The sequence below is a fragment of the Bos grunniens genome, chromosome 3 (assembly GCF_055505025.1).
Source record: "Bos grunniens cultivar Pamir isolate PY7600 chromosome 3, Bosgru_T2T1.0, whole genome shotgun sequence".
Taxonomy (NCBI): Eukaryota; Metazoa; Chordata; class Mammalia; order Artiodactyla; family Bovidae; genus Bos; species Bos grunniens.
Window position 1 is genome coordinate 91,108,941 of NC_141167.1, and position 23,939 is coordinate 91,132,879.

At 42.8% G+C, this 23,939-nt stretch overlaps 1 protein-coding gene and 2 long non-coding RNA genes across 4 annotated transcripts; 2 read left to right on the top strand and 1 right to left on the bottom strand.

Annotated features, from left to right (window-relative positions):
* The first annotated feature begins 943 nt into the window (after positions 1-943).
* On the top strand, positions 944-4,771 carry LOC147376075 (uncharacterized). The gene is made up of 2 exons (XR_015160704.1): positions 944-3,754; positions 3,957-4,771. It is a non-coding gene; the product is annotated as an uncharacterized LOC147376075 (long non-coding RNA).
* Positions 4,772-6,207: 1,436 nt separating this feature from the next.
* Positions 6,208-9,443, top strand: LOC147376076 (uncharacterized). Its single transcript, XR_015160703.1, has 2 exons — positions 6,208-6,336; positions 7,776-9,443. It is a non-coding gene; the product is annotated as an uncharacterized LOC147376076 (long non-coding RNA).
* On the bottom strand, positions 7,801-23,424 carry LOC147376077 (uncharacterized). Of its 2 annotated transcripts, none has more exons than XM_086391915.1 (4): positions 23,206-23,424; positions 18,720-18,826; positions 9,899-10,074; positions 7,801-7,919 (listed from the first exon to the last, which is right to left on the bottom strand). In XM_086391915.1, the coding sequence occupies exons 1-4, from the start codon at positions 23,289-23,291 to the stop codon at positions 7,911-7,913; spliced, it is 378 nt and encodes a 125-aa protein (XP_086248041.1). In that variant the 5' UTR covers positions 23,292-23,424; the 3' UTR covers positions 7,801-7,910. The 2 variants fall into 2 exon arrangements, 1 of the variants encoding a protein (XP_086248041.1); XR_015160702.1 differs by lacking the exon at positions 7,801-7,919 and adding an exon at positions 10,182-10,538 and having other exon boundaries at positions 9,545-10,074.
* Positions 23,425-23,939: the final 515 nt, after the last annotated feature.

Here is a 23,939-nt window from a genome sequence, read left to right on the forward strand (position 1 = left end):
TTTCCTTTTCTCCTTTGCTTTTCTCCACTTTTAGGTTGTGAATATTTTTTAAGTCCACAAGAATATAAGTTTTTAAAATTCTTGGTGATAGTACGCATTAAATGAAGGCCCATTTATTCAAAGTCTTGAAAACTGCCATCTTGTAGTAATTTAAGAGGCCTCAGAATTAAACAATTTGCATAATTCACACCTTCTTTTGTAATATCAAATCTGTTATTGCTAAGAAATAATGGTTGAATTAAACTAGAATGACCTCAGATAATTTTAGTAGATGATAGTGGCCATCTGAAACAGGAACAACCTTAATGAATTTGCTGATCCATTGGGAAGAGAGAATGTTGGTGAAGTCACCAAATTGTCAGGATTTTTCATTTAGCTTTTCTAACATCATCTCGATCAGTTTTAGAGCAAAATATAATTATTTCCAACATAAGAATCACCAAGAATGTGCTAAGTTGCTTAGTTTCAAATTCGATCTTGAGCCAAGATGTGTTTGTGGGTGTGTATGGCTGTGCAGGGTGGTTTACAGGATCGTGGTACCCCAACCCAGGGTTGAACCTGGGCCCTCAGCAGTAAGAGTGTCGAGTCCTAACTACTGTACTGCCAGGGAATTCCCCCCAATTTTGTTTATTTCTGTTTTTAAGAGTTCTCTTTCCAGGATCTGCTGGGTTGGAAGCTTGATACTTCAAGGGTCTAGTCTTAGCTTCGAAGCTTTTCCCTGACTTTCCTGTTTTGTTTTCTTGCCTGAGGCCAGATGTTGAGCTCTAGTGCCAGGGTCTTATCCAAACAAATGACCCTATCTCTCCGATCTCTGTGGGAGATGTTGTGGGGCGCGGGGTAGGAATGGGGTGGGTGTGGAGGGCTGGCTCTCCAACACTACTGTAAGTGCCTCTTAAGCAAGGCTATTGTGTTGGGGGGGGGGTGTTTTTGTTTTTATAAATTATCCCCAAGTAATGACAACAGTTGTATATTCAATAGATATTCTTGCTGGATTTCTGAGTTCCTTAATTTCAGAAAGTGTAAAAACAATGTGCTTCCATTGTAACCAATTTCAAAATTCAGGGAATGAGCAAGACAGGTGTGCATGCTGTAACTTTTCCCTGCCCAACACAGAACTGGTTTGTGGGGGAGGGGTGCGGAAAGAGTAGGGAGGAGGGGGTAGATATCTTTCTCTCTTCAGTTCCAAGTATTATCCAGAGATGGAAGTTGAATATCAATGCAATTTGTCAGATTTCCCTGAAATTAGGAATCCGATGTGTTAATGTAAGAAAACAGCAAGACTGTCACAGGCTCTGGCAGGATCTCTGCCTGAGGCTGCCTCCCTCACTTTTTCATTTGGTTAGAGTCAGCTCAGCCACCACTCCTCAGGGAAATCTTTCCAAATTTTCCAAAAAAAAAACACCTCTCCAAATACTATAGGTTAGGGGCTCAAACTTCCTTTTTACACTGTCTTCACCTCTGTGTAACACTCTCAGTCATTGATTACAAGTTGATTGCCTTGCCAGAGCATTTGTTTCTCAATAGATTTTTTTTCACTCCATTTGTTCAAAGTAGGGGAAGATCTGGTATATGATAGGCATTTGAGAACACTTCGCTCACCAAAGGAAGGAAGGGGGAGGGAGAGAGGGGAAGAGGAAATTCCATTCATCTTTGTCCTCATTCTCCACCTCACTTCTCTCCCTACCCCTACCCTCTACCCTGCTCTGCTTGATGAGGTAACAGTTTCTACCTCAGTTACCAGCAGAGATCCGCAGTAGAGGTTCTGTGCATTAACAGGAAAGGAAGGAAGGAAAAAAGAAACAAAATGCATTTTGCATTCCCAATTAATCAAAGTTTCTCCTTTTACTAGGTCTCTTCAATCTGGCACTGAATAATTGAGAATGGCAGAAAGCCCACACAAAAACGGACAAGACTTTCATGCACCAAAATAGCAAACTTTAAGAATTCTCCCATTCCAATCAAACCTTTTGTTCATAGTCACATCTAGCTAGCTTCCTGCAAGAAAAGAGTTGTGAGTTCTAACTTTGGTTGTGATGGGAGTGGTGATTTGGGTTTTCCTTTTGTTTCGGTTTGTTCATCTGTAAAATGAGTCTGTGTTTCAAAATGTGAGTTGTAATTCATTAGTAAATTATTTTATCAATTTGGTGGGTAGTGACTGGCAATAAAATTGAAACCAGAGTGTAATGATTTGGGTAAAATAAGGATTGTTTCATAAAACATGGTTTTGGTTATATTGTATATATACTAGAGGGTTCCTGGGTGGCTCAGACAGTAAAGAATCTGCCTGCAATGCAGGAGACCTGGGTTCGATCCCTGGTCAGGAAGATCCCCTGGAGGAGGACATGGCAACCCACTCCAGTATTCTTGTCTGGAGAATCCCATGGACAGAGGAACCTGGTGGGCTAGTCTCCACAGGGTTGGAAAGAGTCAGATACGACTGAGCGACTGACACTATAATTGTGTGTACTAGAGGTACTAGGTCATGGCGTAAAATGTACTTCTTAACTGTGTCATCAAAGTCAAAATTTAAAAAAACTGGATTGTATGATAAATGAAGCCCCTCTAATCTTAATCTGTGTGAATTTGGCAGGGCTGCAGTGTAATTACTCTAACAGAGGGGAAAGAGGGACTGGCAAGAATTAAAGAGAGATCAGGACAGTTTAGAACAGTAAACAGACTATAAGAACAGGAGGAACTGACAAAAGAGCACCATAAAGTTTCAAAATAGAAATCCTTTACAAAATTGTGCAATTGGGCCCTTCCCACCTTCTGAGTCTTAAATCTCTGACCTGTCTGTTACTTTTATTTAATGAGTTGGGAAGAACAGTGGTATTTTCATAAATTGTTCCTTCTGGCCCCACCCCTACTGTTCTCCTCTGCTTATATATAACTCATCTTCTTCCCTCTTGGCAACCCCCCCTCCATCCCATCGCCATGCTCCCACATACATGTGCTCACACCTCTTTCAATTCATGTTTGTTGGTCAGTTGCATGTACCCCACATGGAGCCAAGAAGTGTGTGTCAGTGTCAGAATGTGGGGTCTAGACACATGTCGGGTGGGTAAAGAGGTGGAATGATTCCCTGCAGCATCCTGAATCTTCCCAAGGACACAGATCAATATAAATTCAAAACACATATGTAAATCCCAAACATTGTTTCAATTCACATTAAAGGACTATATCAGTATTTATTATTATTAATTTTTAATCAAGAAGCATTATGAGCTTTAAAAGTTTGAGAATCACTGGTCAATAGAGTCAAAAGTGCTCCCCTCTCATTACCCAGTAACTCCAATCACCTGTCTTTGTTTCAGGGTATTAAGGCCAGCCAGCATCAAGGAGATCCAACTAGAGAGAGATGGAAGTGGGTCTTCGAAACCCTAGTGCAGAATGACTGGTGGGAAGGGTTTGGGCCACAAAGCAAGGACTGTCTGATTTCTAAAGTCCCTCCTAGTTATTAGACTCTTAAAATCTAAGATTTCCAGCATTTAATGGACAAATGAGAAGTGATAGGAGGTTTTAGCAAGTACCTACGTCTGTTTTGTGATTAGGGGGTCGAGCCATAGGACAAGGAGACAAGAGAACTTTGTGTATAAGCTTTGGCTCCCTATTGTGGCTATGGATGCTTCTGGACAATGCTTAGCCGAAACCTGTGAAAGAATGGATTGTTCTCAATGTTTGTGTCAGGAAAAGGTGTTAGGAACCTTTGCTCCAAGTTCTCTAGTAAGCTCTGAGTCACTGCTGGAAATTAGAGGTGGGTGGGCCATATCCTGGCTTCCCAGGGTTTCAGTTCTTTGCAGCTGACCAATCAGATGACCTTTGACATCTGGCTTGACCTCTGTTTCTCATTCCTTTTTTTTTCCTGTTAAATGAGTACGTTTAAAAGTAGTGGTAGTAGTAGAAAAAGTAGTAGAAATGGAAGAAGCAGTAAATATTTTTCTCATTTTACAAATTAGAAGAGAGCTGATGCACAGAAAAGTTAAATACCTTGCCCAAGGGTACCTGGGTATTCATGTACGTGACTGAGTCTGCAAACGCCTGAGTCTGTGTGACTTCAAAGTGAGTCATTGGTATTGGTTGCTGGGAGCTGGGGTGAAAGGGTCTGAGGAGAAAGCTGAAGATTGGTCTGGCCCCGCCCAATGAGTCTTGGAATGGTGCTGAGTCACAGCCCTTCTAGGTTACCACTCTGAAAATGTCTATAGCCTAGAGCCAAAATCCTCAAATGTTTTTGCTCCTGTATCTTTCTGAAGGAGGTTTGAAAAACCATATCTCTTCATATATTTTTTTCTTTTTCAGTCTCTTAGTCGTGCCTGAATTTTGTGACTCAACTGCCTGTAGCCCGCCAGTCTCCTCTGTCCATGGGATTTTCCAGGCAAGAATACTGGAGTGGGTTGCCATTTCCTTTTCCAGGGCTTCTTCCCACCCCAGGAACGAACCTGAGTCTCCTGTTTGGCAGGCAGATTCTTTACTACTGAGCCACCAGGGAAGCCCTCTCTATATACATTTTAAACTTGACATCTAACATTTATCATTGTAAGCTTAAAGAGTTGTGACTCAAGGGCTTAGTTGCAATGTGGCATGTGCAATCTTCCCCAACCAGGGATCAAACCTGTGTGGGAGGCAGAGTCCTATCCACTGCACCATCAGAGAAGTCCTGAAATCATATTTTGATCCCTCTTTTTTTTTTTTCCTTTAAAAAAATATGATTATTTATGCCCACATAGCAATGAAGACCAAGCACAAAAATAAATGAAATTAATTTTTAAATGTATTATTTATTTATGTGGTAGCACCAGGTCTTAGTGGCAGACTGTGGATCTTTTAGTTGTCAAACTTGGGCCCCTGCATCACTGGACCACCAGGGAAGTCCCAACCTTGTCTTAATATAATTTGGTAACAAAGTATTTTATTGATTCTCTGTTATACATACTTTTCTGTCAGAAAAAAAATACATGAATTGACATTCATTTTATTTTATTTTATTTTTCATTTTAAAATATTTCCAATGACAGAAGGTTCTAATTATTTAAAAAGTAGTGCTGTTACTAGTAGTAGCATTTATCAAAACAACAGATATTACAACTCTTTATAATTAGTCAGCATTATTTCACTTCTTAAGAATTAGCATTATTTCACTTCTTAAGAAGTGAAATTTTATTGGGAATTTGTCTCTTCGGGAGATGAAAAAAATGGGGAGGTGTTTATGGCTCCTTGGATTAAAATAATTGTGGGATTGTCCCTTTGAAGTCCCAGAGGATTTTATACACTAGAGCAATGAATGCATCATTTAACAGGATTAGGGAAAAGGGAGAGGTAAATTTTTTTTTCCTGTAAAATGGCAAGAGGGCAGTTTCGAAAGAGATAGGAAAAGAAAACCAGGGTTGCAGATGCCCTCTGAGGCACGCCAATTTTATGGAAGAACACGAATGAAAAGAGTGGAAATTGAGTCCTTCAAAACAATCTGTGGTCCTATACCCTTCTTAAAGGATTACCATGCTGGAACCCCTAGCAGCCCTGCCGGTCTCCATGTTAATTGGATCCCCTCATGAGCCCAGGTGAAGAAACTGGGTCATGGTAGCAGTAACCAAACAGGGCTCTTTGTTCCCTACTCCAGGGAAATGGCACCTCACTCCAGGGTTCTTGCCTGGAGAACCCCAGGGACAGAGGAGCCTGGTGGGCTGCTGTCTGTGGAGTCGCACAGAGTCGGACACGACCGATGCGACTCAGCAGCAGCAGCAGCCAGGGTCTTTAAACAACCTAACCTCTCCTTCGTGATCCTCCTGAGTCATTCTGGAGTCACTGGGAGTGGCTTTCTTGTGCTCACAAAGCGATCTTCTGGGCTCTTTTGTAGTTTCTGCGCGTTTGCTAATCTGCTATAGCCTGGCACAGCCAGCTGCTAGCCCTTTAGCTGCCAGAGCCAAGTAAAGGGTCACGCAAGGAAGCTGAGCATCAGTCCTCTAGACCCATCGATCTCCTCTGGCTCACACAGTGGCCCCACCCCAGCCCAGTGTCTTCCCGGGGAGCCAGAAGGTCTCAGCAGGGAAAGTTCCTCCAGCTGACAGTTATTAACAGGAGTTTGTGAAATCTAATCTTCCCATTTGGTCTCCCATTTGGTTCTGGAGTGGTAATAAATGCCCAAAGTGGGCTGCAATACCAGGTGCTCTGAAAGAGGACCCTCATCCCAGCCTGCCTTTTATATTTCAGCATTTCCCATCCCAAGCAGATGGCTCTTGCCCTTGACTTTTTGTCTCCTTGGTGAACTCATACTGACCCTTCCCATCTCAGTGCAATCTCTCTTATTTCAGGATGACTTCCCTTTCCTCTGATGGCTTCAAGGTTGGTTTGTTTGTTTTTTGCTATCTCTCTGCTCATTTTGGTACATTTGCTCTCACATATTACACTTCTTTCTCTCCTATGGACCTATGGGCTCCTTAAGGACTAGGACTGGGTTTGCTAGACTTTTCTCTGTCTTGTTATCTTTTGGTGCAGAAACAGAAGCCAGTGGCTCTCCTTAAGACACTCTAAGTGTCTTTGAGTGCTCAGCTATCTGGAGAATAACCGGCTTATTCCACAAACCTCTGAGACTATAGAGAAGTTTGAAGGATGCTGAAGGTAGGGGTCAGAGGCCTCTGGGCCACAAGCTGTTGAACACAGCCATGGTAGAGACAGCATGCAGACAGAATCTCCATTCCCTGCCTACTGTGAAGCACGGCCTATGGGATCTCCTGCTTTTGGGGATGAGATAAACAGTTAACGGAGAACCAGCCTATTATTTGAACTCATCCCCCTCCAAACAATGCTCTGCTTGATAAAGTCTCTGATCCTTTTCCAAGGGGAGGCAAGGGCAGGAGGCTGAGCGATAAGATCTTCTGGCCTGGATTTGGAAGGATCTGGACTGTTCTAGGGGAATTCACCTTATCAGGATTTTATTCAAAAAAGCCCCTGACTCAGATCTGTAGAGTCTATTCACTGCATTTGGTGTACAACAGTGCTACTCAAGATGTGATCTACCACTAGCAGCGTGAAAATATCTTGGGAGTATGAAGAGTGTAACTGTTGGGCCCCTCTCCAGACTTACTAATCAGAATTCCTGGGTGAGGCCCAGGAAGCCGCGTTTTAACAAGCTCTCCAGATAATTTTTCTGTATACTGAAATTTAGCAAGTACTTGCATTGGATACACACACACATTCCTTCTCTGGCTCTCTCTCTCACACAGACACAGACACACACAGACACAGACACAGACACAGACACAGACACACACACACACACACACACAGAGCTGCCTATAGCTGCTAATGCCACTTGGTCATTTCCCTGTGGTTTCCCTCATCAGGGCCCTGGGATTTGTTTTTCTCCACTGTGGACCTTGTTCATTTCCTGCAGCTTCCCAGAGGTTGGGAGAGGAAAGCGAGACAGCCTGAAGGCAGGAGGGAGGGGGAAGGGGTTAGCTGAGGCAGTGAGCTTTCTCGAATGAAAAGGAAAATGCTTAGTGACAATGTTCCTTTGTGAAGAGGTAGCTTTATGTTGATGGAGCTGCAAGTCATTAGCGATCTGGGTGCGTGCGAGAGGCGGGAGCTGACCCGGTCATTCTCCAGGGACAGATCGCCCTCTGCTGCCAACGGATAAATAATACTCTGGGACTCTAGGACAGCCAAGGAAAAGAGAAAGAGTCCCTGGGGCTGGGGTGGGAGAGAGGACGTGACTAAGGCCAAGAGGTCACAAAGTCAGCACTTCAGGCAGTAGATGAATCTTGTTCCAATCTTGTTTGCAGGAAGGACGAAGAAGCCAATTCAGTGCGCGTTTCCAGGACCCATTCAACAAATAGCCGAGTTCTGCCAAGATCGCTGCTGGCTCCCATGATTCCAAGCTCTCAGCTTGACTTGGCTCAGTGGACACTCATTCCCCATTACCTCACCTTGAAAGGAAAAGAAGGGGTGTTTAAAATAGGAAGAGGGATTACAAAAAGAAGAAGTTTTTGTTTTTGTTTTCCCGGTGAGGGCATCTAGGGGGGAGTCAGTCAAGCCTCAGACTTTTTTCTAAAAATCTCATTTTCTCAGAATCTCTCATTTCCTTTTGTCTCCACGAAAGCATTATGTCTCTCCATCTTTCTTCTCTTAGGAGGGAACACTTACCCTGCAAATGTGGAATCAGCCCTTCTTTATTGCTCCATTTTATTGCTGTTGAGAATTATGGGTCATGTGGGTCACTGGTGAAGAGAGCAAAGATTTGTTCCCAGAATAAAAGCTCAGGCACAGCAGTTGCTCCTGCCAAGCACGGGCAGTGACCCATTTCTTCCAGGTTCTTGTTTTTGCCATTTCCCAGCTGTGACTGGAGCTGAGCACCAGTAGACCATCAGCTCTGTATCCCCAAGTCTTGGAACTTCTATAGACTATAGGACTCCTGCTGGGGAGATACCATGAGGGTCTGGTCTAGAAAGTTACTTAAACTGCCCTAAAGGGGTTAAGGTGGAGTGGAGGAAGGGAGGAGAAGGAAAGGGTGGGAGACTGGGGAGATGAAGGGTGGAGGTGAAATGAGAACAGCAAAATTTTCAGAATGTTCTGGTATCATGAAACATTCTGGCTTTTCCTCAAAACATCTATGTGTAGAGTAAGTCTGTGTAGTTCCAAATCCCTCAACCAAACCATGTCTTAGGTAAACTTGGTTGTTTGCTTGGTTTTTGGTCTGTGCTGTGCTTAGTTGCTCAGTACTGTCCAACTCTTTGTGACCCCATGGAATGTAGCCCGCCGGGCTCCTCTCTCCGTGGAGATTCTCCAGGCAAGAACACTGGAGTGGATTGCCATGCCCTCCTCAGTTTTTGGTCTGCTTGGGACCAAATATCTTTTGTAAGTCGCTCGACCCTATGGACTGCCAGGCTCCTCTGTCCATGGGATTCTCCAGGCACAAATACTGGAGTGGGTTACCATTCCCTTCTTCAGGGGATCTTCCCAACCCAGGATGAAATATGCGTCTCTTATGTCTCCCGCATTGGCAGGGATGTTCTAACGCCACCTGGGAAGCCCCGTCTGGATCTTTAGATAACCACATTTGGATGATCTGATCTGTATGACCCCCAGATATACGCTGGTTATCTATTCATATTAAAATCAGAGCACCTTATACACTGCCTTGTGGTTATGGTACTTGGCGGACGGACATAAGTGACCTACTTTGTTGTGGGTAAGGTTGGATCTCTGGAACAGTTTTGTGCCTGGAGTTGGACCAGAACTCCAGGTACAAGGGGCATAATCATAGACACTTTGGGTGGTGAGAGTGATCTGGTCTCTGCAAACATAGGCAGGTCGGGAGTTTGGGAGAGTAATGGTTTATAGAGGGCGTGATTGTAACAACGTATGGTGGTGAATTGTAACCAGAATTATTGTGGAGATCTTTTCACAATATGTACAAATAGTGAATCATTATATTGTATACCTAAAATAAATATACTGTTATATATATGCCACTTATATCTCAATTAAAAAGTAGAGAGTGTAAGTAGCTACATAATTTGCAAGACTCAAGGCAAAATGAAAATTCAGGGCCTCTTGTTCAAAACTGTATTAAGAATTTCAAGATGGAAACAATAAACATAACATTGTAAAGCTCCAACATTGTAATACTCCAACACAAATTACTTAAAAAACCAAAACAAACAAACAAACAAAGAAGGCAACAGCAGAACATTAAATGTGGGGCCCTGGTAAGCATGGGGGTCTGTGTGATTGCACAAGCTGAAGGCCATGGAGCCAGCTCTGATAGAGGCTCGCCCTGTGAGTGTGTGGACTCACAAACTCAGAAAGATGTGATATGTCCTTTCCAGTTTAGGAGTCTCTCCATTTCAGTGTCATGACTCCCATGAGACTCAAATCTTCTGTCAGACATTTTTTGGACACTCACATGCTGGTCTTCTCTGTGCTTTGGGGAGGGAAGGATGAAGCCTATGTCCATGTTGGGGAGACACGCCTTGGGGAGAGCAGCAGCAGTATCCAGCGTCAGGGAGGAGACAGTCCAGTCCTGGGATGGCATCTCGTGGTCTGGGAGATGTGGAGCAGCGGCAAAAGTGGCAAGTGTACCTGGGGAGGAAATTGCAAATGTCAGGATCATGTTGGGTTTCTTCTGTGATTCCTGCTACCAACAAACAAGAAAGAAAACTAAGATCCAGTGGGAATCAGCTACTCACATTCTAGAGAAGATGACTTGGAGTCATGGTTCGGTTCAGTTCAGTCACTCAGTTGTGTCCAACTCTTTGCGACCCCATGAACCGCAGCACGCCAGGCCTCCCTGTCCATCAGCAACTCCCAGAGTCTACCCAAACCTATGTCCATTGAGTCGGTGATGCCATCCAACCATCTCATCCTCTGTCGTCTCCTTCTCCTTCTGCCCTCAATCTTTCCCAGCATCAGGGTCTTTTCCAATGTAGTCAGCTCTTTGCATCAGGTGGCCAAAGTATTGGAGTTTCAGCTTCAACATCAGTACTTCCAAAGAACACCCAGGACTGATCTCCTTTAGGGTGGACTGGTTGGATCTCCTTGCAGTCCTGGAGTCATGGTAACATGTATATTAAAGAGGTGTGACTTTATAGTTTTGGGCTAATGAAATCTTGGGACACTTTGGGTTGCGTAATCAGACATAACTGGTCTGACATGCCTTGTAGCTTAGTCTCATCTTTTTTTTTTTTTAGTCTCATCTTTTAATTTTCTACTTATTGAGAGAGTCAATTCCTAGGCAGGTTGAAAGAAGTCCGGGGTCCCCAAGGAGGAGAAAGGGGTCTGGGGCTCTCCAAGCAGAGATAGGGGGCTGGAATTCTCAAGGAGGAGGAAAGGCAAACATCTTTTTTTTCTCTACATTCCTTAGTCACATAAAACGTTTTTTTCTTTAAGTCCAGAACTGATGATTACACAACAAACAACTCAGTTTAAACTAAGGATTATATAACAACATGGAGAAGGCAATGGCAACCCACTCCAGTACTCTTGCCTGGAAAATCCCATGGACGGAGGAGCCTGGTGGGCTGCAGTCCATGGGGTCGCTAAGAGTCGGATACGACTGAGTGACTTCACTCTCACTTTTCACTTTCCTGCATTGGAGAAGGAAATGGCAACCCACTCCAGTGTTCTTGCCTGGAGAATCCCAGGGACGGGGGAGCCTCGTGGGCTGATGTCTATGGGGTCACACAGAGTCGGACACGACTGAAGTGACTAAGCAGCAGCATATAACAACAATGTATCCTGCTTGAGGACAGTTTCTCCTTCCTGAAAACCTTCTGGCTAATCCTGTTATTTTAAAATGCAAATTATGGGAGTGAGTCTAGTAAGATCTTTACTGCATTCTTTTGATGTATTGTAATAACTAATTTAAAAAGTATCTAACTCTCTTGCTAACACTAGTGAGGGGGGCACTCTCTGTCCCCCTTCTGATGTCTGTGTCAGAAGCTTTCTCTGTCCTTTTTCTTACTTTAATGACACTCTGCTTCACAAAAGCTCTTGAGTGATCAAGCCTGGTCCAGAGATCATGAATCAATGACTTCGTTCACCGTAAGCTATCGTTACCACCTAGCCCCCAACTGCCTTTAGTGGTGGGAAGTCCAGTATCTCCTTGGAGACCTTCCCATCTCCCTTTGGAATTGTTTAGGAATAGGGGGCTCCTGCAGGTCTGGCCAGGTCCTTGCTTGGAGGGAGAAATAGCAACTGGGAGAACTTGAGAGAGTGGAGGAGGAGATGCCTGGTCATTCACTGAAACCAAGGAAGCAGCACCCCTCAAGTTCTACTTGTGATTTCCTTCCCCTCTTAGGCAGAATCGGGGCTGTATCTGTGGGTGAACGAGCCAGTTACATCCTTCTTCACTTTTTCTCCTCAGAATTAGGATACCCAGATGAGTTTTCAAAACCTCACTTTTCAGTGACATCAGACTAATTAAAATATCAAGACCTAAGCAACACACTGATGACATTTCATATTAAGGAAGTTAATAGAATATATTAAAATATGTTTAAAATGTGTGTTTTGAAAATGAAAGTGTTAATCTCAGTCGTGTCCCACTCTTTGCAAACCCATGGACCGTAGCCTGTAGCCTGCCAGGCTCCTCTGTCCATGGGATTTCCCAGGCAAGAATACTGGAGTGAGTTACCATTCCCTCCTCCAGGGGACCTTCCCAACCCAGGGGTCAAAACTGTGTCTCCTGTGTCTCTTGCATTGCAGGGAGATCCTTTACTGTCAGAGCCACAAGCATAAGGAAGTTAATAGAATATTAACATATTAAAATATGTTCAAAATGTGTATTTTAAAATGTGTTTAAAATATGTATTTAAAATGGTTATAAGTCTCAGTAAGTAAAATTGCAGTTTGGACTGATAATTGATTGTTACAGATTCTTTCTTTTAAGGAAGGTAACAAAATGCGTATTGATAGGGAAATGAACCTCTACCTTGATTCCTGATTTTCCCAGGGGCTCTTGGGGAATACGAAGAGAAAAGGGCTCTCTAAGTGTCCCTGAAAGGTTGGCTCTGGGGAGAATGCTCACTGGTTAGCAGAGCACAGTCAGGAGTCTGTCTTTGTAGAGAAGGGTTAGGGTTGAGTTAGCCGGTGAAGAGGTCAGTTGTTTTGCATAACAGAGATAGGGGAACAGCGTTTCTGAGAGGTCAAAGGAAGGGGAATGGGGTTTGAAAACTGGATAAGCAAGGAGGCTTTGGGGAAGAAATGATGATCAAGTTCAGTTTGTTTTTCTATAATGTCTCCTCAAGTGTTCAGTAATGTCTACTACACACATGCATGCCTTGGGCTAACAATGAAACAACAGATAATACTTGCTGTGTATCACATACTATTCTGAGTACTTGACATATACAAACTTATTTAATCCTCACAATAATTGTATGAAGCCAGTACTGTTATCCCATTTTTATGGATGAAAAAACTGAAGCACAGAGAGGGTAAACAAATAGCCTAAAATCATTCATGGTTATTTTGAAATTTCACTAGAAATTAATATGCTTTTATTTATTTAAATGCAAGTAATTCAAAAGGTTCAAAAATTATACATCAAAATACCTGATGAATGAATTTTAAGTTATCAAGTTTAAAATTAATGGAGAGATGTAATAAGGATGAGTGTGGGCCAGGACTGACTTTTGTTGATTTGGCTGTTTTCTGTTTTTCTTTCTCACACTAAAGAGGCACTGAGACCACAACTCTAGACACACAGACACTGTAAGGTAAAAGGAGCTAGTGTAGCAAGGATAAAGACATGAACAATGCTGTGAAGAAACTGAAGTCAGAGCAAGTAAGGAGATGGTAAATGAGCTTTTAAAAAATGTTCCTCCCAAATTTCTTTTAAAGAATGCCCCCCAAATTTCTGGGCCCAGAGAATTATATTCCAGTAGTAAAATAATTTGTTGATGGTATCACGGATCTACCAGCAATTTTTTATCTTTGAGCATAAAGTTATAAATATTTAACTTTAAAAGAACCCTTGAGAAGTTGTGGCAAAATGAAAGGGTGTCAGAAGGCAGGAAACATGAAAACATCAATTCCATAAATGAGAAAGGGGCAGATTTCAGAACCTCAGTAGCAGGATATTGATCACAGGAAAAAATAAATCTCAGAATAGTGTATTCAATCATTATATTGACACTTCATAAAGAAAGATGTTATCACTTGGAATGAGTTTTCTAGGAATATTTCCTATCAAATTGTCTGTATTTTATTTTATGATTAAGTTACTAGATGTGTGAATTCGGGTGATGCAATAGTTTTGCTCTATCTTGATTTTAGCAAGACATTTACAGAGTTCATTGATATTATCATGGAAATGATGAAAAATGTGACAAGATTCTAATATGGTGTGCTAGGTTGTATGGGTTAAACAGCTCATGTCAATGTGAACTGATTCAGGGTCGTTGGTCCTGTCCTCCTTGGTATTTTCATCAAGGGCTTAAGAAAGTGTTTTTATTAAATTGGTAGATAACAAATTTGGGAACAGTATCTAATGAATTAGCTAACAGGGCCAAGATTCAAAAAGATGTTGTTATTTTGGAATAATTACCCCAAATCAATGAGAATATTGCATCCTGTAATTAAGTCTAGAAACAGATTGAACAGGTATGAGACTTTGAATGAATGATTCTAAAGAAAATCCTGTGGAAAACCCTGAGGGGAGGGGATCTTCATTATTTTTTTTTTTTTCCTTTTTTTTTAAATTTTTTTTTCCTTTTTTTTTTCCATTATTTTTAGTATGACTACTAAAAACAGATGAAAAACAAAAGAATTATTCCTGGAGTGGCCATATCTGGAGCCTTGCATGTGGTTTGGTGGATGTTCGTTTAGGCAAATCTTTAAAGAACTGGAGGATATTCCATGTTAATAACACTGTGCAAGAGGCTTTAGTATATTTTCTTGTTTAATCCTTGCAACAGTCTTATTTGATAGCTCTTACTATCTTCATTTCACAAATGAAGAAACTTGGACATAATAAGAGTAAACATTTGTGCCATATCACACAGCTATAATTAGGATTGAACACAGATCTGGCAGGTTATCCCACACATACACTTAGCCACTATGCATGCTGATTTTCAGAATGACCAGGTCAGTGTGGTCTTAAGTTAAACTGTGACTTAACACAAATGGTTAGTGAGTCTAGGTCTGTATTTTCAAATATTTTTTCGTTTCATGTGGAAAACTTGGCTCCAGAGGGCATAATTAAGACAAAAAGTGTAGTCAATATCTGCTATGCATAAGGAAAGACTTTATAATCATTAGAACTGTCCAAAAATGAAATGAGCTACTTAGAAAAAAATTTTTTGTTTGTGTGTGTGTGTGAGAGAGAGAGAGAAAGAGAGAGAAAGAGAGTCCAGGCTCTAGGTGCTGGAATATGGCAATGATCAAAATTCCTACCCTGAGGGAGTTTCTTGTCAGTGTTTCATTCCTTGCACAGTGTATTCAGGATGACTGGTGCCTGTCCAAATTCTTCCCAGAAGTGATGGTGTTTGAGTTGGGTCTGTACAAGGTGGGAACTTGGGAACATGGACTGGTGAAATCAAAGTTTGCAGTCAACTCAATGATTCTTATCTGTAGATGTTTAGATAATTTGATGCTTAGGATTTTATGCAAATATTAGCTAAACATACTAAAAAGAAACAGTATTTTTGAAAAATATTTGAAAATGCAGACTCAGACTCTTTAACCATTTATGTTAAGGCACAGTTTAACTTAGGACCGCACTGACCTGGTCATTCTTCTGAAAGATAACATGCATGCTGGCCAAGCATATGTGTGGGATAGCCTGTCAGATGTGTGTTCAATCCACATGTCACCACGATCACTCACGGTTGTTGCTGTTGTTGTTTTAACAGTTGTTCAAATCAGACTGGCTTTTATGTCTACACAGACTTGTACACAAACGTTCAGAGGAGTTTTATTTGTAATAGAAAAAAACTGGAAATATCTCAAATATCCATCAATAATGGATGGATAAATATATTGAGATATATCTATAGCATGGAATATTACTCAGCAATAAAAAGGAACAAAATATTGATGTATACAATAACCTGTTGGATCTCAAAATAATTATATTGCATGGAGTAAGCCAGATTCGCCCCCCCCCCCAAAAAAAACAGAGTACTTTTTGTCCTATTTAATTACTCTAGAATATGTAAGCTAATCTATAGTGATAGAAGGCAGATCTGTGGTTTCCTGTAGACAGGGCTGGGGAGTAGGGGAGTGAGGGATGGATTACTAAGGAACAGAAGGAAATTTAGGGAAAGCCATGGACAGTACATTATCTTGATCATGGTTATGGCTTCACAGGTATATATGTGTGTTAAAACTCACCAAGTAGTACTCTTTAACTAAAGGCAGTTTATGATTTGTCAGTTACACCTCAGTTAAAGCTGAAACTAAGAAAAAAAAAAGTGTGAAAGGAAATACAGGAAGCAATAAGCAATAATTACCTCTTAAGTTAGGACTAGGGAGGTGATAATTTATTTTCTCCTTTTTGTGCTGTTTAAGTTGTTATAAAAAAAAAAAGGAACTTAAAATGTTTGAAAAATAGGACCACACAAGCCAAAAAAAAAAAATCAGGCTGTTTAGAGCCCAGAAATTAATGGATTTGGGGAGACCTCAAAATGGTTACATGCAGAACAAAACGGGCCACTGTAAGAAGCTGTTCAGAGGTGGCCTAATTACTAGAACTGCAAAGGCTGAGCCATATAAGCTCCCTCAGGGGCCTCACATTCCTCTTCCCTTGGGGTCAAAGTCTTTGGGATTCAGCAGTAATCAGAGAATAGCATTCTGCCTCTCTGGGATTAAATTAAAGGTCTTTAAGAAATCTGACTATTGTTCACTTTTTGGGAAAAAAAGTTATTTATCTGGCTGTGTTGGGTCTTAGTTGTGAACTCGGGACCTTCACTGCATCCTTTGGGATTTTTCTTTGCTGCGCACAGACTCTTTAGTTGTGGTGCATGGGCTTAGTTGTCCCAAGGCATGTGGGATCCTAGTTCCTAGACCAGGAATCCAACCCAAATCCCCTGCATTGCAAGGTGGATTCTTAACCATTGGACCACCAGGGAAGTCCCTATTGTTTACTTTCAACACTGTGCTTAGAACATGCAAGGGACTGGGATGGTACTAATTGTCTTTGCTGTTAGTTGTAACCATTGTCATAGCTAACCTGTGCAAAGCCCTCTGCCAGAGGACTGTGTTTAATTTTAACAGTCATCTATGATATGGATATTATTTTTAAATCCCCATTTTACAATGAAGAAATTGAGGCAGAGACTCTCTTATCCAAGGTAATATAGCTAATAAGAGGAGGAGCTGGGATTTTAAAGTAGGCAATGTCCCTCTAAAACCAGTTTACTGAACCACCAGTTTATACTGCCTCTTTAGGGATATTGAGATGAAAAAGACAGAAGCCCTGCTCTTGAGGTGCCACGGCCTCGTGGGGAAGACTGGCACAGAAACACTGGACCGTAGCATGTGAGAAGCACTATGATGAAGGTGTGTACAGTGGAGTGCCACAAAAAGACCAAGGAAAGCCTCCCTGCCCTGCCTCTGAAAAATGGGGGCAGTGGCCCTTGACTTGCACCTTGAAGGTGGATTTGCCATGTAGAGGAGGGAGAAAAATATGGCAGGCAAGGGGAACTGCTTGTGTATAAGGTACTGGCGAATGGAACATGAAAGCACATTGGGTTTGTATGTGTGCTCATCGTGTCTGACTCTTTGCACCCCATGGACTGTAGCCCACCAGGCTTCGCTGTCCACGGAATTTTCCAGGCAAGAATACTGGAGTGGGTTGCCATTTCCTACTCCAGGGGATCTTCCCCATCCAAGGATTGAACCCATGTCTCTTGTACTTCCTGCATCAGCAAGCAGATTCTTTACCACTGCACCACCTGGGAAACCCCATATTGGATTTGGAGAATAGCAAATAGTCTGACGAGAGAATAGGGTAGTGCAGAGGGAGATGAGGATAGAGGCGAGGCGGCTTGTTAAGGGTCCTTAACGGGTGTTCAGGAGCCATGGAAAGTGTATGAGCAGTGTACTGGGGTCCGAACTGTGGTGGTGATGCTGGTGTAACTGCCCCTCAACAGCTTAACAAGGAGAACCTAAGACTTTTGCCATGGGTTCGAGACCTGAGTTCAAATTGGTTATGACTTTGAAAGAAGAGTTTTTGCTCTGTTTGTTTATTGTTTATTTGCTTTTGCTTAGAGAAGCCTACCTTGGGCTATGCGTTCTAGAAAGAGAAGGAAGAGGCTCTAGCAAAATACTTGTTATTTTCTTGTGAAATAGGAAGAAACACTAGACATTCCTTGTCCATTGTTACTGCTACCTATATAAGAAATACTTTTCTGGAATGCTTTCAAACAGAAAAAATAGGCTTGAATAAGGAATTTATCAAGAAAAGACCCTGATGCTGGGAAAGATTGAAGGCAGGAGGAGAAGGGAACAACAGAGGATGAGATGGTTGGATGGCATCACCAACTCAAAGGACATGAGTTTGAGCAAGCTCCGGGAGATGGTGAAGGACAGGGAAGCCTGGTGCGCCACAGTCCATGGTGTCGCAAAATTCGGACACGACTGAGCCAGTGAACGACAGCAACAGAAGAATTTATCAGTTCATGGAGTTAGAAAGTTCAGAGGCAACTTGTTTTAATTATTATTTTTTATTTTTAAATTTTTGGGGTATACCATGCAGCATGTGGGATCTCAGTCCCCTGACCAAGGATTGAACCGACATCCCCTGCACTGGAAGGCGGATTCTTAACCACTGGACCTCCAGCTGCTGCTGCTGCTGCTAAGTCGTTTCAGTCGTGTCCGACTCTGTGTGACCCCATAGACAGCAGCCCACCAGGCTCCTCGGTCCCTGGGATTCTCCAGGCAAGAACACTGGAGTGGGTTGCCATTTCCTTCTCCAGTGCATGAAAGTGAAAAGTGAAAGTGAAGTTGCTCAGTCGTGTCCGACTCTTCTCGACCCAACAGACTGCAGCCTACCAGGCTCCTCCGTCCATGGGATTTTCCAGGCAAGAGTACTGGAGTGGGGGTACCATCGCCTTCTGGGACGTCCCTAAATCCTTGATTTTCATATAACCTCATTCATGGATTTTAGTAGCCTCCAAACCGTCACACTCATGGCAGCCTCTGTTTAAGGTGTGATTCTTAACACCTTCAGAGTTTCTGATTTCATTGGCCTAGACATCAGTAGTTTATTTTCAGCTTACCAGATGATGATTCTAGTGAGCAGCCAGGGCAGCAATGGAGCATCATTATGCTAATCTTCATTATTGCCACTTCTTCCGTCATAGGCTTAGTTCTTTGTGCAGCTGAACTATGTTGAATATAATAAGAAGAATATAGGCAAACATATAAGAATTAATAATAACTACTCTTACTGAGACTTATATGTTCCTTATAAGACTTATAAGATATTTCATAGTATTATCTGATTTCATCCTCTCAATAGCAATCCTATGAGATAGAGACTTTTATCTCTTTATCACAGATTAAGAACCTGAGGCCCAGAGAACTGAACTTGGAGTCCAAGGTCATGCATCTAGCATGTGGTTAAGTTAGGACTTGAATCCAGATGATCTGATTCCAAAATTCCATTCACTTAACCCCTGTTACACATCGTTTGTTCCAGAACTGTGACTGTAAGCGATCTTATTTAGAGTTCCTTTCCCAACTCTTTTTAGTCTCTGACATACTTTTTTTTCTCCCAGTTTTATTGAGATATAATTGACATATAGCCCTGTATAAGTTTAACGTTATAGCATAAGGATTTGATTTATATATATCATGAAGTGATTATCACAAGAAGTTTAATGAACATTCTTTATCTCATATAGGTACGAAATTAAAGAAATAGGAAAAACATTTTTGTTGTAATGAGAGCTCTTAGGCTTTACTCTCGTAACAACTGACACATGTAACAGACAGCAGTGTTATTTTGTCATGTTGTAGTCCCTGACATATTTTTGTCAGGAATTTGTCAGGGCTTGCCAGGCGACATTTAGGTGGGGTTTTATTTTTAAACCACCTCTTAGTGTCTCCTGAACACAATATATATAAAATCTATTACATTTTATAAACGTTGTATCAGTATTATACACATAGAGATTATACCTAGTATATGTCTGTTGGTATAAAACAGGGTGTGATCTAAATATGTGCTCACAAATTACACATTGTGCACATATTGTTCATACACACACACACTTATATTTTATTTACACAAATATAAAAATCGTGGATGTGGCGTAAGAGGGAGAATACTGATTTAGAGTTACACTTTTGACTAGCACTGTGACCTTAGGCACATCGCCCAAATTTGTTAGTCTCCTTTTTATCAGCTCTAAAATAGGGAGATAACACTTGCTTTTTTAAACTGCATGATTATCTGATGATTGAATGAGATCCCAAACGTAGCAAGAAGTCTTGAACATACTTTTTTTTTTTTTGGTCGGTCAAAAAGCTGTACATTTGAACTCTAGTATAGGTGATGGGTTGACATAACCTTTTACAGAGGATTGCATCTCTGTGTATGCCAGTTGATGAGCCATAAAATCCCCCTCCCTTTGTTTTTTCATTGGCTGACAAACCTTTGAAATTCTGTAATGTGCATGGGTCAGAGGTTGTGAATTTAATGGAAAGTAGGTGAAAGGACAGGTTTCCCAGATGGTGCTAGTGGTAAAGAACCTGTCTGCTAATGCAGGAGACATAAGAGAGGCTGGCTCGGGTCAATCCCTGGGTTGGGAAGATCCCCTGGAGGAGGGCATGGCAACTCACTCCTAGACAGAGGAGCCTAGTGGGTCTGTGGGTCGCAAAGAGTCGGACACGACTGAAGAGACTTACTATAGCACAGCACAGATGAAAGGACAGAAGGAAAGGAAAAAAGTGGGAGAGGTTTTTTTGGTTTTGTTTTTACTTTTGGCTGCACCATGCAGCATGTGGGATCTTAGTTCCCTGACCAGGGATGGAACCCAAGTTCTCTGCAGTGGAAGCTTGAAGTCTTAACCTCTGGACCTCCAGGGAAGTCCCAGGAGAGATATTTTTACTGTTTACATACTAGCACTTTTTTTCACTACAAAATAAGTCACTGTTGGCTAGGATGGGAGGAAATGTACTCATTTATACACTCTTGGTAGGAGGGTAAATTGGTATTGAATTTTGGAAAGCTTGTTATCAAGTTGAAAGTCAACATATCCCTCCCATTTTATATTAGATAATAAAAAATTTAAAGTGTAAGCTCATAGTTATGCCAAGATTTGGCTGAAAAAGATATGAAAAGATAGACAGCAAATAGCAGTCGTGAGTGGGAGATCTGGGAAGAGGAGTTTCAATTTATACTTCAGTTTATACTTTATATTCTCCCATATGATTTGAACTTGCCTTGTAAGCATTTATTTTTTGCAAAAAAAAAAAAAAAGCCCAGAGCAGAAGATTAGCTAGACATGCACACATCAGCTGTGCTCCTGTGTCTCTATTCCTTGGCTCCTATCAGCAAGACAAGGCCCTCAGTCCCGGGAGGGCACTGACCCCTGCCTGCCAGGCCCTCCTCATGTTGTTTTTGCAGTCCATTACCAGCTGCTTAAGCAGCAGGTTCCCAGTGGCTGGTCAGCTGGAACTGCTTCAGAAGGACAAACAGGAAGGACACAGCTACCAGTGCAGATTATCCTGTTAGCCTTGTGGACAGCAAAACATTTTTTTTTTTTAGATCTTAAAATGTTGAGGAAAACTTCATGCTGTTAGCAACTCCCTCAAACCTCTGCCTGGAGAGGGCAGTGAGCCGGATTTAGCTTGTCCTGAAGGAACCCTTGCAGTTGCATCCAAATAAGCTTCTAGCTCCAGGTCCTGGCGATTTATCCCCTAGGCTTGCTTGGTTAGGCTTCAGCTCCACAGGCTAAAGCTCAGGGCTATCCTTATCTTCTATGTCAAACTGTAGTTTCCACTAGAGAATAATGACGTCTCACCATTTCTGCAGCTAGCCTTCTTTTAGGTAAGATGCCTGCAGGAGCTTGGAGCAAAGAGAGATTAAGGGAGGCAATGAAAACTGTTCTCCCCCTACCTGAGGTGTGTGCTCAGTCACTCAATCGTGTCCGACTTTTTGCAACTCCACGGACTGCAGCCCGCCAGGCTCCTCTGTCCATGGAATTTTCCAGGTAAGAATACTGGAGTGGGTTGCCATTTCCTCCTCCAGGGGAAAAATGAATGCAAGGAATTCCCATCTCATATGGCTCTTGTGAAGATTAACTGAAATAATGTTCCTAAAACAATCAAGTAGGGACTTCTCTGGTGGTCCAGTGGCTAAGACCCCGTGTTCCCAGTGCAGGCGACTCAAGTCCAGTTTTCTAGACAGAGAACTACATCCCACCCACCACAACTAAGAGTTCACATGCTGCAACTAAAGATCCCATATGCCACAAGGAAGATGGAAGATCCCATGTACAGCAACTGAGACTCGACACAGCCACATAAATATTAATAACAAACAAGCCAACGATAAAGTGCCCAGAGCACAGGCTTTTAGGACATGGGATGGTACAACTTGCTGATGAAAATGATCATGTTCCCTATAAAAAGTGTGAGGCTTGTAAAGCCACTCTTCAAATCCCTGCCTGCCCGCTCCCTAGATACACAGAAAGTGAGTTGCTGGTTCCAGTTTGAAATCTTGTCCTGAACTCCTGTGCTGTAGATGTTCCTGTCTTTATCACCTTCCTTCTTACTCTTCCAGCTTCTCTTTCTCTCCCTGCCTAAGCCTCTCATTAGTCCAGTTAATAAACTGTTGTTGTCATTGTCCTGTCAGTTCAACACCCCCCCCCCGTCCCCCTCCCCCACCCCCGCCCGAGGAGCAGGGTCCTCTAGGGATGTGCATCAAGCTGGGGAAGGGAGGCGGAAGGGGAGCTGCAGGGACATCCTCATTTCCATGGGGGAGTCGAACAAGGAATCGGAGTTGGCAGCAGATGGATCATCCTGGGCCCTAGTCTTTTGGTACATCATCAGGATAATCAGGGAGCACTTCATTATACAGAGAGAGTCTGGTTGTTTGGAAGAGTCCCATTAAGGGACTGAAAGGTTCTGGCCTGGAGATAATGACTACCCGGAAGCCTTTAGCTTTCTTCTGCGCACTGGCCTTCGGCTGCCCCTCGGCACGTGCACACGCACGCGCACTTTCTCATACACACACACACAGAGTTCCCTGGGCTTTTAGTCAGCTGAAGAGTTTGTGGGTGCATTCCAGGCCTGGAAGGCTGGTGAGCAGAGTCAAGCTGGAGGGGCCAGATACGCACGACTGCTCTTGCTGATTGCTGAGAATATGCAAACCCCCAGGTTCCCAAGGACCCATTAAACCGTCACTAATGCCTCACCCAGGCTTCCCAGGTGGCGCTAGTGCTAAAGAACCCGCCTGCCAATACAGGAGAGGTAAGAGACTCGGGTTCAGTATTTGGATCTAGATGATCCTCTGGTCCCCTGGAGGAGGGCATGGCAACCCGCTCCAATATTCTTGCCTGGAGAATCACCATGTAGGAGCCTGGCGGGGTCCGCCAGGGGTCGCAAAGAGTCAGACACAACTGAGTGACTTAGCAGGCACATGCAGTGCCTCATCCAGAGTGGGAGTGGGCTCCCTCCCGACCTGGGAGGGATAAAGGAGCAGACCTGGGGAGTGGCCCCGCCAGCTGAAAACAAGAAAATGGACTAACAGCTTACCTCAGAAGTTCCAGCAGCCCAGGGACAGTTGGTTCGTTGGGTACACACAACGGAGTCAGCATTTTCAACTCCCTCCCTCCTACCATCAGGGTGTGAAACTAGAGTTTATTCTGAGGATGGGGAAGTGGGGACAGTGCGGGTGGGGGGTAGGGGCTCATGGGGAGGGGGCATGGTTTGATGGGAAGTCAGTCAAGTTACTTTCTCAACCAGTTACATCATACCTACCTGTTCGGGCATATATTTAGGGAAAAGGGAATTCAAGTCAAGCTCATTCCCCTGACGCTTGGCTCCTACCGCTGCCCTGTCAGCACTACTGTTCTCCACCTAGAATTATGAGCTTCCATGCTGGCCTCCGCCCAAGGTGAAGGTGGAGAGCGCCGCACTTTCTTTCACTGCTTTGTCTCCTAATTCCCCACAACCACAAAAACACATGTACGGTGTAAGACACACTTTACTGTAGGTCTCAAAGTGTGGCCCACGGACCAGTTACTTCAGCATCACCCAGGAACTTGTTAGAAAAGGAACTTCTCAAGTGTCAACCCACACCTACTGAATCAGAAACTCTGGGATTTGAGTGTTAACAAGCCCTTCAGGTGGTGCTGATACTTGCTGAAATGCAAGAACTGAAGCTATATGTTTGTGTATAACTTGAAAAAAAAATTACAATGTAGAAAGGTGACTAAATTAAAACAGAAATGTAAGTAGGACTGTTTGCAAGACTATGGGAATATAAA